Here is a 17,373-nt window from a genome sequence, read left to right on the forward strand (position 1 = left end):
TTCCAGGAATTCGGAGACATATTCCTGATTCCAGATTTTTTTTGTTTTTTTATTTATTTTTTTTATTATTTCTATTTTTATATATTTTTATTATTTTTATTATTATATATTTTTTATTAAAACAAATAAAGTGTAACGAAATAAAAGACGCACGCCCCACTGTTGGACGAATGCCTCGAAAACACCAAACGCCTATGACGAGTACTAGAAAACATCTAGAACGGTCGTTCACTATGGACACGAAAAAACGTAACAAGACCGAACGTTCAATGGAGAATAAACTCATCAAGACCGAACGTTCAACTAACATAAGAAAATGACCGAACGCTATTTGTTGAACACCACAATAGGCCGAACGTTCAAAACCGAACGCTGGAGAAAATAAGCACAAATAGTACGAACGCTGAAGACAAATATCATGGAGACTGAACGTTCATCAAAACACTATGACCGAACGGTAAAGCTGCGGGGACGAACGGTCAAACGTTTGAACTGAGAATAGCCGAACGTCCTAGCGGTTGAATGGACGAACGGTCGAATAAGGCAAAGGACGAACGGCTGAAGAGAAGGACGAGCGGTAGATGAGGAGGAACGAACAGGACGAGCGGAACGATCGTAATCAAAACTTACTGTTTGGCCGATCGTTCAAAACCGAACGCCGGACGAGCGGTAGATGAGGAGGAGCGTCCTCAGACCATTTTAAAACACAGCACCGCCTATGTCGAACGGTAACACTATGAGACCAAACGTTCAGTTTGAGAATAAACATCCGAACGTTCAATCTGCGAGGACGCACGGTCGAACGCTTGGCTGGCAGAACGGTATCCGGCTAGGACTCGTTCTCTCTCTCTCGCTCGTGCACCCTTTTCTCCAACTCTCTCGTCTTCGCGCCGCTTCTCTCTCTGTCGCTCGTGCACCCTTTTCTCCAAACGTTTTGGTTGTTCGCGCCGCTTCTCTCTCTACGAAGTGATAAAATAAAATTCAAATTTGAAACGCACACCCTAAACTGCCCGTGCCCGTCCTCGCCACGTCACATTTGAAGCAGGTTTGATCAGATTTCCTCACATTGCAGCAGCTTTTTTCATTTAAAACGTGACCCTCTCAAACGCTGACACGTGTGCTGTGTCGAAATGTTGTCAAATTTGATTGTTCGAGTATCATTTTCCTATTTTAAAATGTAAATAAACAGAAAACGTACATAATAAGATGAATATATCTTGCGACAATTTGAAAAGATATACGCACATGTCGACTTCTTTTTTTGTTGCAATAAAAATTTATTAAACTTTAAAATAATTTTTACTAAAAATAATTATAAAAAAAATAATTCCTATAATTTTTTCATTATATAAATAAATTTTTATTATAAATAACTTTTTGAATCAAAAAATAATTATTAAAAAGATAAAATTATAATATATTTTTTTTATTATGAGTAATTATTTAAATTTTAAAAATATTAAAGATTAAAATTGAAAAAAATGTAGACACTTCTTTATATAATAATATGAATAGTGTATGTACCATAAATTAAATAATTATTTTATTAAAATATTATTAGTATTAGTATTATTTGAAATATTTCCTTGTAATAACTTAAAAAATAAATAGCATAAGAATATTAAACCTTCTTATTATTCAAACCGTATATGCTATTATTATTTAATACTGTGCACATATGAAATACCTGTATTATTAAAATACAAACAGTATTTTCAGATTTTATTAATTTTCTTCAAAGTATATATGAAATAATGTTTTTTTTATTAAACAAGTAATAGATTTATATAAATACAAAATTAAAATATTTTCACTTCATAAATCAGTTAATGTGTGAAAAGTAATCAAACAGAGATAAATAAAATTGTTATTATTTATAATAAAACGCCCTTATTGTATAGCATTCATTTGAACTTTATCAAATAATAGATAAAGTGTAAAGCAAAACCATTCCAATAATCAAGATTAGTTAAATAAATAAGCAGAATCAGTGACAATAGACTGAAAAAAGTGGATTTTGAGGTCCACTCAAAGAAAAATTTAAACATCATTTATAAGTTTTTGAATAATGAGATTAAAATAAATATGTTAGAAAAAGTCATTAAATATGTATTCAAGCAAAAGATTAGTTACAATCAACCAATCAGAACTGATTATTAATATAATTTATAAAATAATTGTTATAAATTAAAAAAATTATCTTATAACTGAATAATAACACAAGAGTTGTTTAAATAGATGAATTTCTTTATGTAGATAATTCACAACACACAACTAATAATTAATGTTTTCACAGATATTATTTTAGGACAAACATTATAACCCCAACTAATATTATTTATTCTTAAAAGTATTAGTATAATGCTTTTTATGGGTATGGTTCTTATTTATTTATTGTTAAAAGCATTACTAATACTTTTCTAATATAGAAAGTAAAGAAGATTATATTAAACTTCATGATTAATAAGGAACAACCTGGCCAAAAGGTGCAAGTTGAGGCAAAAGACAAAACAAAAGCAACTAAAGGGTTTGGAGTTGGCAAACAGTTACACCATGAATGACAATGGCATCAACTTGCACCTGAAGTGGAGAGTTCTTTTTGAATATTCACAATAATTTGCTTTCATTTTAATGCACACAAAATGGAATGTTTCTGACCAAGATTTGAGTGCAGACAGTCCTAATCAGCAATCCTTGATCTTTTCATCTTTTGGGGCTGTCACTTTCATTCATACTCAATAATGAACAGTGACCACATTGCTTCCACATCCCACTTATTCTGCCATCTTCTTCATTCACTGCCAACTCCACTTTGTCTCAGTGCATGCATGTAGTGTAGAGTATTCAGCTTTGGATTCCACAAAGCTAGTTATAGCAATCTCTTCAAAGTTCAAAATTTTCCTTTTTTTGCATTAGGTTTGCACATGTTGGCACTGTTCAAAGTACCAGTCTTTTTTCTGTTTGTTGCTATTTCATTTTTCTTGCATATGTTTTTCCTTCAAGCTACTTTTCTTATTTCTTTTTTCCAAAGTTTCCTTCTGTCTCTTTTTTCTGATTAAAACGAGTTTAGTAAAACATCAGGCTTTTCATGTGAAAGTTTATTCTAGTTCAAGTATGGGCTAATGTTCTTATATATACATGGTTTTCAGTTTCTAGGACTTTTTATTCTGCACAAATCACCAGTGACAACACTTGAGGCAAGGAGTTATTTCAATTGTGTACATTTCTATGAATATAACTTATATTTGGGTTAGCTTTAGTAGCTGTTAATGGGTTTAATTAACAGTTGAATTGAATTGGATTTAGTTTTGGAGCTTTAGGGAGTGGTATTTGAATAAGAGAGTAAGATTTAAAGATGATTGTGAGAAAAACCAAGACAAAGTCACTACTTGTGCTCCTTTTTATGGTTCTTGCCTTTTTCTTTGTCATTTACAATTTGGTATTTATGATCAAACACCATAAGGGTGGAAGCTGGATATCAGAAAATTCCCATTCAAAATTCCATGTTGTGGTCACTGCTACTGATGCAGCTTATTCTCAATGGCAATGCCGAATTATGTACTACTGGTATAAGAAGGTAAAGGAAATACCTGGATCAGATATGGGAGAGTTCACCAGAATTGTCCATTCAGGTAAACCAGACCAGTTGATGGATGAGATTCCTACTTTTGTGGTTGATCCACTTCCTGCAGGCTTGGATAGGGTACATTAATATTTTCAGCTTCTTCTGTCAGAATTCATATCCTTTTAACCTATGTAACTTTAAAGTTAAATTTTTCACTTCATCCCTATAGTTGTTCTTATTTTAATTTTTAGTTCCTGTATGAAGTAAGTGTGAGTTTTGGTCTCTACACATTCATGTCTGAAGACATGTGCCCCCACTTACATTTTGTTATTTCTATTCTTCATAAGAAAGTTTGTAACTTTAATCTCTTTTTCTCTTACCTGGTTGCTGATATACTTTTAGGTAAAGTCATACTAAAAGATTATCTTCCCATCCTTTTCATTTTAACTAGTTCTTTTCAGAAAGTTTCAATCTGTAAGCAGATATTGAAGTTTTTCAGCTGAACTAAAAAGAACTTTATTTAGCTGAATTACTAGTAGCTTGACTCATGTTTCTGTGCATTTAAATGCTATTGTACATTTCAAATCCTTTTGCAGAATATAATAACAACAAAGTGGTGAGATAAGTGAAACAATTAACTCCACTGGAAAGTTTATCCCCAGTTTCGTTATTTGTGATATTTTTTTAGTATTCCTTACTATTGATTTGATGCCTCAAAAACACTTGTCTGTTTATTTTTTCAGGGTTATGTTGTGATGAATAGACCATGGGCTTTTCTTCAGTGGCTGGATAAAGCAAATGTTGAGGAAGAGTAAGTTTCTTTATTCTGGTTTTCTAGGATGTTATGCTCTTCAGTAGCAAAACCTAACAACAAGGAATTTCATGATTGGTGCAGATATATTTTGATGGCAGAACCCGACCACATATTTGTAAAACCTTTGCCTAATTTGGCTAATGGAAATCAACCAGCAGGGTATCCATTTTTCTACATAAAACCAGATAAACATGAAAAAATAATTAGAAAATTCTACCCTAAGGCGAATGGTCCTATTACAGATATTGACCCCATTGGAAATTCTCCTGTAATCATTCAGAAGGTGAATTTTCAATCAATATAGTTAACAGTTATAGTTATTACAAAGCATGATAGCTTCTATAGAGGAACTGATTTTTTTTAACATCAGTCCTTGCTGGAGGAAATAGCTCCCACATGGGTGAATGTTTCCCTGCAAATGAAAGATGATCAAGAAGCTGATGAAACTTTTGGATGGGTACTTGAAATGTGAGTAGTACTGCATAAATTTTCTAGAACTTAAACTCAGTTATCAATTTTTGTCCTGGCACCTGTCACTATTCATTTCTGCTTTAACTCTTTTGAATTCAGGTATGCATACGCTGTGGCTTCGGCATTGCACGGTGTACGGCATGTTCTTCATGATAACTTCATGCTCCAGGTTTGTTTATTTGTGAATGAGGAATTGCATCTTTACCTAAGGAAGTAGCATTGAAGTTAATGGCATGCATCATGAACTGTTACAGCCACCATGGGACTTGGATGTTGGGAACAAGTTTATAATCCATTATACCTATGCATGTGACTACAATTTAAAGGTGAGGGGATTTCTTCTTTTTATTTTATATTATTATTATGCTGTCCTTGATTAATATTCCCTTTGCTTTGGTGATTAATATTAAAAGTTGAACTTTGTTTGTAGCACAAGTTACTTACTCCTATTACTTATCCATTCAGGGGGAATTGACATATGGGAAGATTGGAGAATGGCGTTTTAACAAGAGAGCTTATCTCTCAGGTCCTCCACCCAAAAACCTTTCCTTACCCCCTCCTGGAGTTCCTGAAACTGTGGTATGTCTTAGTCTACAATTTTTCTGCAAAAGGAAACCAAGTTTCAGTTGAATGTGAATCTTGGCAATTTGAAATTGCATTTAACTTTTGTTTTGGTGTGTTAAAGATCTTTTAGCGGCATGGCTAACTTTTATACTGTGATCAACTTTTGTTTTTATTTGAAGCTTGATTTATACTATGGTCATTTTACGGTTGCTTGTTTCGGCAGCTAATAGATACTGTGATCATTTGCAGGTGCAGCTTGTAAAGATGATCAATGAAGCTACTGCTAACTTACCTAAATGGGATTCATTAAATAGAAGCTGAGGAAAAGAAAATAAACCACAAATCCTTAGGCCTCTCATGCTATGGCTACTAGATGACAACCAACAATTTGGATTACATAAAAATAGACCTGTTTCACCCCAAGATCTCTGATTAATACAAAAAAGATGTTTTTGTGCTAGATCTAAAAAATAGATGTTTTTTTCTGTAGCAAGTCAAGTGTGGGTATTGAAGTATAGAGCATTTATAGTTTGTCAGTTCAGTAGGCTTTGTCAGAGGAAAATCAATGGAAACAACTTATTATCAAAATATTATATCTAGAGTTCAATGTATCAAATATGCAGTGAAAAATGAGAACGGAAGTAACCACCCAGAGTTTTGAATTGAGTGATAGTATATTTGTGCATTATACATCTCAGTTTAAAATGGTAGTGATTTCCAATGAGCATGTTTAAGAAAAATCAATAGATCAGTTTTATAGAAGACAAAAAAAGAGACTCCAAATTCTGCGATAAAAGTACAGGTCACTTGACCATCATGCATGAACTCTATTATAAAGTTATAGACTTTCTTCAACTTACGTACTCCAACTTCATATCATTTGGATATTGGTCAGTGGAGACCTCTATAATGCCTCAGAAAATAAGAGAGAATCTGAGCAATAAAGGGATACCATAAAAGTTGTCAATATTTTATATATAAAACAGACGCCTCCTTTTCAATTATGTATAGATGTTTTTATATGCATTAAAATGATTGCTTTCATTTCTCTATCTATTTCATGCTACATGCTTTATTGTATTTCTAAGGGTTTCTGTTTGAAGATTTGGATGATCTCGTAGTCAAAGAAGGCTTCATCTGGACTATATGTTCTTCATTCACTCCCATTTTCTTTGCATATCGGCCTGCTTCAAAGAACCTCCTAACTGCGTCATCCATGTAATCTTTCCCTTGTTTAACAGTCATGTCTTTCCCTATTTTACCTGGAAAACTAGTGAGGATATTATCTCCTTTAAGCACTGCTGCAAGTTGGATCAATTCCTGCTGAAATTCACTCATCTGGGCATCTTCATTAGGCCCTCCCTCCCTGATCTTTACAGGGGTTGGAAGTTTCTCTGCACCAAAATAACACCAGCAGGAATCAACAAATTGTAAAATATGCAGTGGTGAATGTCATTTGCCTCTACTCACTCTTTCGTGTGAGCATTCAAAGGTTAGAATGTAACAAATTATCCTATCTTTTACTCGTATTTGGACATTTATAGTTTTTTTTCTTACATTGTTGAATAAACCAGGTAATTGAACTTGTTAACGTCGGAAAGAGAGAGGCGAGGTCTTTAATTAATTTTATACTAATTGAATAGGTATATAGCAATCATTTGTATGATTAGTACATTTGTCAAGCAAACGTCACTATGGTCATAGATGGATACATACACACACATATGTAACGACTAACAATCTTTATTTAGGATATTAGATAAGACACTAACTTAGCGTTTTTAAGCTTAGTTTCAGAGTATCTTCACTGCAAAAAATCCTCTTAGCGAGTTTCGGTTCCCTCCGCGAAATTATGCATTAGAGAATTTTGGAAGTTTTAATGCATAATTTTTTTTACTTAGCCTTTGAAGTTTGCTGAGCCATTTTTCAATCTCCTCAGTGCAGATCAGATTGGTTCAGCCATATTCAGCTTGGCCCAGTCATTTTCACCCTGCACCAAAATTCTCTTTGCAGCTTATCCTCTCAGCGTACAGGAGCTGCAGCCTGGAGTAAGCAAATTTTTCCTTTTGAATGTCTATTTTCAATCCTTACTCTTGGGAGTGAATCCACTGAGTGCACAAATTTTTCCTTTTGAATGTCTATTTTCCATCCTTACTAGTGAATCCACTGACTGCACAGGGGCTACACTTAATGGATTTAAGGCAGCTGCAATCCAATTTTTAACAATCCACTCAGCCGTTTGTGATTTGTTTTGCAGATTGGCTCGTGCCAATTGAGTATAACTAGCCCGAAGTTGTCTTCTTTTGGTATTTTGACAGAACAAAGATGAGATCAGAGAGATAAAAGGTTCTCTTACCACCTAAGACACAAGGAATCAAGAGATTCTTCTCTCTTCCCTCTTTCCTTGCTTCTCCATCACTTCTCATTCTCTTCAAGTTCTAGCAATCAATTTTCTCCTTAAGGTGGTTCTCGTATTTCCATCATTTTCCTCCTTTTATAGTATGAGATGTGCATCGAAGAAATATAGGTTTATGGATTATGAAACCCTAACCCTTGGAATCATTATCTAGAGAGATATGTTATCTTTTGAACCTTTTTTTATGAGATATTTCTATAAACACAATAGTTCTTACAGATAGAGATATTTGATAATAGTATTACATCTTATGAAATGCTTGATGAGAATTGTTGAAAGTTATCTCTACCTTGAATTTAAAACATGGTTCTTAGAGTGATAATGATAGGTTTCTGGATTGGAAACCTATCTAAATTGCACTAACACACGTAACAACCAGAAAAGAAGTATAAATGGTATACTTTTCTATTCATTATAGCAACTGCACAGCCAAAACAACCTCCAAGAGAGCTAAATTCTCTTTCCACAGGATAAACGTGATCCTGTCTATGCAGTATACAAATTCAAAAGTAAGTATCACTCAAATTGATCCTGTCTATGCAGTATCACTCAAAAGTAAGTATCACTCAAATAACAAAAAGGTTTTTGTCATAAAAGAACATAAACATTTGAGGACAAATCCTTTTCAAAAGGGACGGTATGATGACATATCCCTAAAAGTTGACTCTTGTGTTGGAATGGATAGTCTTTCAAACATGTACATCCAACACAAGACAAATAAAAGCTTCAAAGATGCTCCTACTCTCCAAGACTTTGATCATTAATTTGATTTAAGGTGTATCATTCTTAAGAGCTATATTCTTCCTTTACTCACTATCATAACATTTGTTCCAACTTGTGTTATAAGATGGGTATTTGACCCCGGCAGAAAAGAGACATAATGAGTCTAAAGAAGATGAGGAAGTTTGCCTTATCCCAAGTTGAAGATTTAAGGACAAATCTTTTTCAAGAGGGAGGGAATGATATCATATCCACTAGCAATGATCAAGCATCTACAAGAAGAGTTGAAGTCATCCATTAAGATGGGCTAAACTCTACCTTTTGGATCACTTTTGAAGCCATCATGGACATTAGCTTGGAGTAGTATAGGTTTCTTTAGGCCATGTATTTTGGCCAAGTAGTGTAGGTTTCTTTAGGCCATGTATTTTGGCCAAGTAGTGTAGGTTTCTTTAGGACATGTATTTCGGCCAAGTAGGTAGGTTTGTTTAAGGCTTGTATTAAAACCTAATTTGATAGGATATAAGGTGTGCAGAATAGAAGGAAATAGATTAGGAGGTTGACCAAAGAAGTCTATCATAATTAGTATAGAGTTTTTCCTTAAGCTAGACATCCAAACCATGTGAAAAGCATGTGTCATGTGTCATGCTTCCATTGGAGAGGATTTAGCTTTAGTAGTGGTCACATAACACTCTAGGAACGGAGAAGATTGTGCTTTATGAGTGGCCACATGTCCTCCCCTCATTGGAGAGGATTTGTGGACACTTGTTCACTCCTTAGAAAGCTTCATTTTTTGCCAAGGAGTGCAAAGGTGGGAGATCATGTTTTTAGGATTTTTAGGAGACACCCTTAGCCTATAAATAGAAGTGTCTCTTTTCATGTATTCATCTTTAATGTTGAGTAAAGTTATACTGCCCATTTTTAACCATACTACTCATCTTAAGATCAAGACTAGAGCAACCCATGAGGCCCCTCTAGTCACCTTCCTCTTAGAGTTGACCTAACCTCTCTTTGAGCCTTCAAACACCACACTATTAAGACAAAATCGCCTATGCGCCTAAATGCTCTCATATATTGAAGTTTTACCAAATAACATTAAAACGGGATAATAATCTGAAAACAACTTAAGATGAAAACACAAAGACTTAAGACTTGAATCCCCAACATAGAAAACCTACACAAGACTTAGAACCTGAATCCCCAACATAGAAAATCTTAGGTAAACACTTAGGTTCTTAGGAATTAGAAAAACATTTAGGTCAAAAAGAGCCAGACACTATGCTAAACAGTTGTTATGCCTAAAGCGTCTAAGAGAGATAAAGCTAAACGCTTAAAATTTATCATACTCAAAGGGTATTCAATTTAGCTCTCGAAAACAAAACAATGTTAAGACTATGTCTTCGACAAAACACACTAAAAGACTAAAAGATAAAACACAAAAAGAAAACATAAACAAGCTAAACTCTATCTGTCTAAAGAAGAGACAAAGATCAAAAGAAGCGTTTACTTGCCTAAACGATACCATGAACTAAAACAATACTTGCTCCAAATATGAAGTCTTACTCAACGCTTGGTATCTTTAAAAGAAAAGCTTAATTGTCAAATGCTACCTTAATGGTAGGAAATCAAAAAACACTTTGTTGTTCTGAGCAAGCATTAAATGAAATTAAATGCTCAACGTTCAAAAATAACAAAAGTGATAAGAAAAGACCTATCTGTTGCATGCACAATTTATTCTACTCTTTCCAGATAAGGTATTCTACACACATCCACAGAGCTTCAGATCAAAATATCAGAAGTCGACCTTAAAGAGATATTCACAAAATGTTCTTCACTTGAAGCCATGCCTAAAAGGACATACTATCTACTTCAAGCCAAGTACTGAAAAAGCATGCCTACTCTGACAAGTTGACTTATCCAACGACTGTTGTACACGAAGAAAGAAAAAGCACAAGAATCAAGGCGAACACTTAGTCTAACGGACATTTATTTAAGAACTCTTTAAATATAAGAGCTTTCAAAAGAAAAATCAAGAGGATAATAGTCTAGAGAGCAGCAAGAGAAAAGCTTACAACGAAATATCTATCCTGAGAAGAGTTCAGAAGAAGAAAAGAAAGAGCTCAAGAAAAATATCATATTTGTGCAGAAAAAGAGAAGAAGAGAAAAGATAAGAGAAGAAAAGAAATACTATCAAGCTTTATTGTTATATTGCTTATTGATTGTAAGAAAGAGGGAAGAGAAAAGAGAGAAATACCTGCAAGTGTTTAGACTACTTTGTATTATATTCACATCCTCTTTGCGAGAGTAATAGTCTGAACGACTTGTAAGCAACCACTGATTGTAGTTCTGGAAAGAATTCAAACACTTGCAACTAAACTCATTTTGACTTGAGGAAATCTAGGCGGTAATCTAGTATCAAGAGTGGTGTGAATACTCAAAGGAAATCTAGGCGCGGTAGTATAGTACCAGTAGTGGTGCAAATACTGAAAGGAAATCTAGGCGTGGTAGTCTAGTATCAGGAGTGGTGGGAATACTCAGACCAGGACTGGTGAGAAACTCAGTTGTAATCTTGTGAAGATTATAGTAGAACCCTCTGTGCAGGAGACTGGACGTAGCACAATTGGAGTGAACCAGTATAAAAATAACTGTGCATTTATCTCTTCTCTTACCTAAACACTCCTCTTATAAAAACCTATAGTTGTGTTTTTATTTCTAAACAGAAGAACTCTCGAAGCTAAACGATTACTCTTCAATTACGGAAGTTCTTATAAAACTCTGTAGTGTGCATTCTAAATAGCACGTCAAAAGCAATAATCGTTTACAACTCTTATATGGTCGAGCATCTAAGCTTTCATAAGATACATTCAGAGCTCGACTATGTGCTATATCAAAAGGGTTGCAAAAATAATTTTTCCATAAACACTATTCAACTCCCCTTCATCCCCTTTCTAGTGTTTTTTAGGTACTTCACACACCACCACCATATGGCCGGGAGCTTCTAGCCTCACATTTACCATAACTTTCACATTTCAGCTCTCATCCTTGATGATCCACCACATTTCTGTTGGGTCTATCGAGGAGGAGGTTCCCTGTGGGTTACACACCAGAGTTGGGTCTATCAAGGAGAAGGTTACCCTGTGAGTTACACAAACACCAATAACATCTGAGTCAACTATATAAGGGATCGACACCACTCTTTACTCAAAACCTTAAGGCAATGGGTTAATGAGTCTTTTATCTTTATATACTGTTCTACTTTCTCATTTCTATCCAGTGTGGGACTTGGACTCACACTTGGATACCCAACAATTTCTACACCATATTTCTTCAAGGGCCCATCTCCATTGCATCCTTCTAGCTTTGACCCAACCTAGCTAGGAGATTGCTATCATATAGTATGAAGGATGAAGCAGTTTTGAGTTTCATGTAACTTTGGACTTGCTTAGTTATCCTTTTAAGAAGATCTTTGTATTGTTTTACGTTTTGTAAACTCGTGTACATATGGATTAGTTTCTAGTTTGTTTTGTATGGTTGATTTGAGAACCTAAATGTACAACAAATATTATGTTATGTAAATTATTTACGTGAGTTTTTTTATTCACATTTATTATTATTTATTTCATGCCTAAATAGTTTCTAGGTGTTATATATATGTATGTATATATATATGTATGTATATATATGTATGTATATGTATGTATATATATATATATATGTATGTATATGTATAGAGAAATTGAAAAACAAGATACATGTCAAAGCTATTAGATTCGGTTTTAAAGCTACTGCAAATTTTATATTCCTATTTAAATTACATTTTTCTCATGTACGTATATAATTTTATGAATACATATGAATGATATGTGATTAGTATTTGTTCAATATTCTAAACAAAGGGGATTTTGTTGCTTATTGATACATAAATGCGATTATAGTCTAATTAGTTGATGAAGGATACTAACCTGGGCAATTTGTCCTTGGCTCTGTTCTTGTCTGAACAATGCCCTCAAAGGTTCCAGCCCAAGCATCTCTGTTGGTCAAAAATGAAGGCAAATTGAAGAGCTTTTTCACTGTTGCTGAAATGGATGAGTGCTCATATTCGGATGTAGGAGTTGGTGACCCATTTGGCCCATGAACAACTGTATCACCGTAAAAATCAGAAAAGCTTGAACAGTTTTCAATAATTCACTATCTCATACATGTTACACATGAGATTCATTGGTTCCATTCAAGTGGACAATATAATTGTCCAATATAACGTTAATTTGAGAAAAAAAATTCTTCATACACGGTTAGTTGTTTACTCACATGTTTCATTTTTTTCATTAATTATAATTTTTAAAATTTATAAACAAAAACAATGTACCTCGGTGCCTAGAAGGCTCTTTGATATACAAAGAAATACAAGAGAGCGTCATTCTATGGACTCTCATCTACAAATACAAAGAGGTTGTTTCTATATTCAACCCAAGATCAACCGTCATTGAGACAACTTTTCCGTCACGTCAGGACTCTCCTAGTGGAAACACAATCCACCTATGTTCATATGTCCCTGTTTTTTTAGTGTAAATAACTAATTTAATTTTAAAAATAATAAATGTAAATAAATAATCATTTTAAAAAATAAAATAATAATTTTAATTTAAAAAACAGTTAAATTTAAATTAATGATCATTTAAAAAATAAAATTAATAAAATAATTATTTTAATTTAACAAAATAATCACTAAAGAGCAAAATTTAAAAATAAAAACGGTTAATTTAAAATTAACAGTTACTTTAAAGATAAATTTAAAATATAAAACCGATTAAATTTAAATTATCAGTTACTTTAAAAGATAAAAATAATAAGATAATTATTTTAATTTAAAAACGATAACTTAAAAAATAAAATTATAAAAATTATGTTTACCAAAAGAGAAAACCCTCTTATATAATAATATATAATATATTATAAAAAATATGAATAATTTTTTCAAGTATATATATATATATATATATATATATATATATATATATATATATATATATATACCTAAGATAATTTGAGCAATTATTATGATCAAATTTATTAACCGATCTTAAATTGTCCTGAATTCTTGATAGAGCCTTGAAGTTTCCTCCCTGGCAACATCTCACCAACCAACTAAAGAATAATTTATTAGCTGTAAGGCACCAAAAATCAATTTCTTTCCATTTTGGCTTTCAGCTTAAGAATAAATCTTTGTACTTGAAAAAAAATAGTTGTTTGAGCCTGCACGGACCTTTTTCTATCTTTTCAACAATAGATCACATATTTCAACCCACTTGAAGCTTTTATTTTGTTTTTTGTTTCTTTAATCTTCGCCTACAACACATACTAAGCTATCAACTTACATTTCAAAAGTGATAAATCAATCCACCAAAAACACCTCAGATAAGCAATAAATCCATAATAATATCCCAGCATTATTGCTCCTTGGTTTTGCTTTAAGACATTGGCAACTACATTGCTTACACACAATGAACTAGCACGATATCAAAGGTCAGATTCTTCCTTGTGGGGGTGTGTGATTTGTCATCGTTTAGAAATATCCATAATAATGAGGTTTCACGCTGTACTCTTTGACACTGAAGATAGACACAAAAAAAGTAAAAGGTCCCACTCAGCGCACCACATCACACTTTATGTATATTGTCTGTTTTCAAAGTTAGTGTGAGAATCAATTTCTTAAGTGTGAGCATGTGATGGATGAGTCGTGCCTAACTTAAAGCAAGTCATTTTATTAAGATCATGAAGGCACCATATGTGAAGTCGTATGGTGCATGGAAAGTGTGATGAGAGAATCTGAAAATATTAGTAATCTTCTCTTACATGTTCGTTGACCAATAAATTCTCATACCAATAGTGCTGTCTAACTCAAAACATTTATGCACCCAAGATGATAAGGGTTTAGGTGTATCATAGAGAAAAGCCCATACACTGTTCATACTGGAATGCAAGATTGTATTTTAGATTTAATGACTGCATCAATTGTGCACAGAATAGAATAGCCAGATATAAAGTAGAATCTATACATGTCAAAATAACTCAATAATAAACAAGATGTGACTTTGAAAAGTACTACATATATCATTACTTTATCCAAAAGCAAAAAACCAAAAATAATAAAATTATGTGCAAATCTAAAAATAAAATTACAATTAAAATATTTATATATTAGAATAAAATATTGCTTTTGTATATAGACACGTATATTTATATAATAGAATCATATTTATCATCAATTATTTAAACAAATAACAAAAATCATTCTAGCATCATTTCTTTAACAGTTCTAAAATCAAGAAAACAACCTAAAATTTTAAATAATAGTAAAAAAGGGGGAAATTAGCAGATCAAATAACCTCTTTTTTGTTGTAGTAATTAGTGACACACAAATTAGAGAGAAAATAAAAGTCATCTGATTTTAACTTCCATTATCTGACACAAACATCTTCAATATTTATTTCTTTACGTATTTTTAAAACCACTTTAATAATGATGAAAAAATAAAATAGAAAAAAAATAAACGAATGGAAATATGAGAAAATAACCATATTAATAATTTGTATTAATATCATAATTAAAAATAGATAAAAAATATTTATCTTTATCGGACAGAAGTTAATAAAATATACTAAATGATGATAAAAATTCCTAAATAAGACGGGAAACCCGTACTTTTTTATAACATTTAATAAACTTTAACCAATTAAGAAATAACACTTCCATTAGATACTATTCTCATTAAAAGATCTCAATAATCTCAAGCTATCTTCCTTTATGTCCATATTTTTCTTTTAGTTGTCTGTTTCCTTTGATATCTTTTCTATTAACTCTATTTTTAAATTAGCTTATAATTAATTTTCCCGGTTAAAAGTAACCTTACGTAATAATTGAATACTTTTGTTGTAAATCTAAACTATTATAACATTTAACCATAAGTATGAATTATATGAAGTGCAATGCAAATGAATTATAGTGATGAAGAAATGGATATTTTACTCTAGTTTAGGGCATGACATACCTGTACCCTTCTGAATCCAAGGCGAGATAGCAATGGTTGGGACCCTCACTCCCAACCTATTAAAGGTGAAGTTAAACGGTTCAGGACCCACAATCCCATCAGGACTGGGCACTCCACGCGCGGGGGTAGGCACGTGGTCGTAAAATCCTCCATGTTCATCGTACGTGATAAGAAAGAGGGTCTGGTTCCACTGCGGGCTGGCCCTCAGTGTCTCGTACACCTCCTTCACAAACATCTGCCCCTGGTACACATCGTGCGATGGGTGATCATCATTGGCAGGGATTAACTTCGTGTCCATGTACCGCTGCTCCATCACAGTGTAGCTCGGCAACTTCCCCTCTTTGGCGTGCAGCTTGAACGACAAGTCGTAAGAGTGGAACTTCAGCACGTACTTCAGCTTCCGAAGGTTCCGGTAGAAAAGTGTGGCGGGGATGTTCTGGTAGTATATCCCGAAGTCTAATCCTGCATCGTACACGCTGTCGAAGATCGTTTGCTGCGGGTACCCAGCCGCCAGCTTGGCCGCCACATTGCTGGTGGCGCCGCCTGATGTTGCCGAGTGCACGAATAGACGGTTCGGCTGGGTGGAAGCCGGCACGGAGGCGAACCACCTATCAACATGAAAATGGAAATCATGGTTTAAAATTAAAACAATAAAACACGGTGATGATATACGCATGAATACGACACGTAAAGTAGCTGTCTCTAGATATTTATATTTCTCTTTTAGTGCAAAGGAAGAACCAATTTCTGTCTATTTTTTTTAGTTAAATTCATTATTATTAATAATAATAATAATATAAATATAATAATAATGCTAAATTAATACACCGGTCCCAACCAATTTCAATTAAGAAAAAGGTGAAATGGGAAATTGAAAGAGAAAAAGGAGTTTCTTAACGTAAATCCACATTAATGAAGGTACCTCACCAAACAAGAATAGAAAATCCAAAGATGTTCACATGCATTAGAAGGGGTTAGGAAGAGGACAAAAGAGAGAAACCTATCAAAAACAGCGAACTCCGAAACGAGCGTTTTGTAGACCGGAAGGAGGTCGGGGAGGAATCCGTTCATGACGTTCTCGGACATATGCGAGGTGTTGTCCATGGAGAAGGCCTGCTGCGCGAAGCCGTTCATGGGCGGAGGGTTGGCGGAGGTGTCGTTGGAGCCGAAAATCTGTTCGCGGATGGCCTGGAAGGAGTGGCCCGGGTCCGGGTCGACGTAGTGAGCCTGGTCTTTGAAGAAAAAGCGTTTGGAGTTGGGGTCGGTGACGGAGAGCGGATTGGACTCGGAGCCGGTGACGCCGTTGATGGCGGGGTTGAGGCGCTTCATCCAGCCGAGCATGTGGTCGAAGGAGCGGTTCTCCATTACCATAACGACGACGGTTTTGATGGGGTTTGGAGTGGCATGGTGGAAGAGGAGGAAAAAGGTTAGGAAGAGAGGGAAATGGTTCAATCTTTGGAAGCACATTGGTTTGGCTCGTGAGAACGAGGTTTTGGGATTTGAGATTTTTGGATTTTGGGGATGAGGAAGATGATGCTACAATGTGTATGTGGGAGTGAGACCCAAATAAAAATTCAGGGCTCCTTTAAGTATGATTAATTGAATACTCATTTAACAAATAATATTATAATCAAGGTTTAATTGTTTATTTGGATTATTATAACAATAGAAAATAAAAAGATTGAATATACTTTTGGTTTTAGTACATCAAGTAAAATTTAGTTATTATCAGCATGTCATGTTTTAGACCATCAATGAACTTAATTTATTTTTCACAT

At 33.9% G+C, this 17,373-nt stretch overlaps 2 protein-coding genes across 6 annotated transcripts; one reads left to right on the plus strand and one right to left on the minus strand.

Annotated features, from left to right (window-relative positions):
- Nucleotides 1-2,567: 2,567 nt before the first annotated feature.
- LOC108319796 (hydroxyproline O-arabinosyltransferase PLENTY-like) lies at nt 2,568-12,973 on the plus strand. 2 transcript variants are annotated; one of them, XM_017551051.2, is made up of 11 exons: nt 2,568-3,703; nt 4,309-4,376; nt 4,461-4,662; nt 4,750-4,847; nt 4,950-5,019; nt 5,105-5,176; nt 5,316-5,429; nt 5,664-6,906; nt 7,354-7,462; nt 7,672-7,876; nt 12,560-12,973. In XM_017551051.2, the coding sequence occupies exons 1-8, from the start codon at nt 3,356-3,358 to the stop codon at nt 5,733-5,735; spliced, it is 1,044 nt and encodes a 347-aa protein (XP_017406540.1). In that variant the 5' UTR covers nt 2,568-3,355; the 3' UTR covers nt 5,736-6,906; nt 7,354-7,462; nt 7,672-7,876; nt 12,560-12,973. The 2 variants fall into 2 exon arrangements, with proteins under 2 accessions (XP_017406540.1, XP_052735000.1); XM_052879040.1 differs by having other exon boundaries at nt 7,359-7,462.
- On the minus strand, nt 4,492-17,172 carry LOC108319795 (non-specific phospholipase C2). Of its 4 annotated transcripts, XM_052879038.1 has the most exons (7): nt 16,596-17,170; nt 15,596-16,203; nt 12,510-12,686; nt 6,677-6,808; nt 5,295-5,452; nt 4,910-5,055; nt 4,492-4,791 (listed from the first exon to the last, which is right to left on the minus strand). In XM_052879038.1, the coding sequence occupies exons 1-5, from the start codon at nt 17,060-17,062 to the stop codon at nt 5,442-5,444; spliced, it is 1,395 nt and encodes a 464-aa protein (XP_052734998.1). In that variant the 5' UTR covers nt 17,063-17,170; the 3' UTR covers nt 4,492-4,791; nt 4,910-5,055; nt 5,295-5,441. The 4 variants fall into 4 exon arrangements, with proteins under 4 accessions (XP_052734998.1, XP_052734997.1, XP_052734999.1 ...); XM_052879037.1 differs by lacking the exon at nt 5,295-5,452; XM_052879039.1 differs by lacking the exons at nt 5,295-5,452; nt 6,677-6,808 and having other exon boundaries at nt 16,596-17,172.
- Between the last annotated feature and the right edge of the window lie 201 nt (nt 17,173-17,373).

The sequence above is a fragment of the Vigna angularis genome, chromosome 6, assembly GCF_016808095.1.
Source record: "Vigna angularis cultivar LongXiaoDou No.4 chromosome 6, ASM1680809v1, whole genome shotgun sequence".
Classification (NCBI taxonomy): domain Eukaryota; kingdom Viridiplantae; phylum Streptophyta; class Magnoliopsida; order Fabales; family Fabaceae; genus Vigna; species Vigna angularis.

Excerpts from the sequence above, each read along its gene's own strand:
- LOC108319796 (XM_017551051.2), top strand. The coding sequence starts at position 3,356 with ATGATTGTGAGAAAAACCAAGACAAAGTCACTACTTGTGCTCCTTTTT. Across the intron at positions 4,663-4,749 it reads CTCCTGTAATCATTCAGAAG|TCCTTGCTGGAGGAAATAGC; the intron begins GTGAATTTTCAA and ends TTTTAACATCAG. Across the intron at positions 5,177-5,315 it reads CATGTGACTACAATTTAAAG|GGGGAATTGACATATGGGAA; the intron begins GTGAGGGGATTT and ends TTATCCATTCAG.
- LOC108319795 (XM_052879036.1), bottom strand. The coding sequence starts at position 17,062 with ATGTGCTTCCAAAGATTGAACCATTTCCCTCTCTTCCTAACCTTTTTC. Across the intron at positions 16,204-16,595 it reads GAGTTCGCTGTTTTTGATAG|GTGGTTCGCCTCCGTGCCGG; the intron begins GTTTCTCTCTTT and ends TCATGTTGATAG. Across the intron at positions 6,809-12,509 it reads GCCAAGGACAAATTGCCCAG|AGAAACTTCCAACCCCTGTA; the intron begins GTTAGTATCCTT and ends ATTTTGGTGCAG.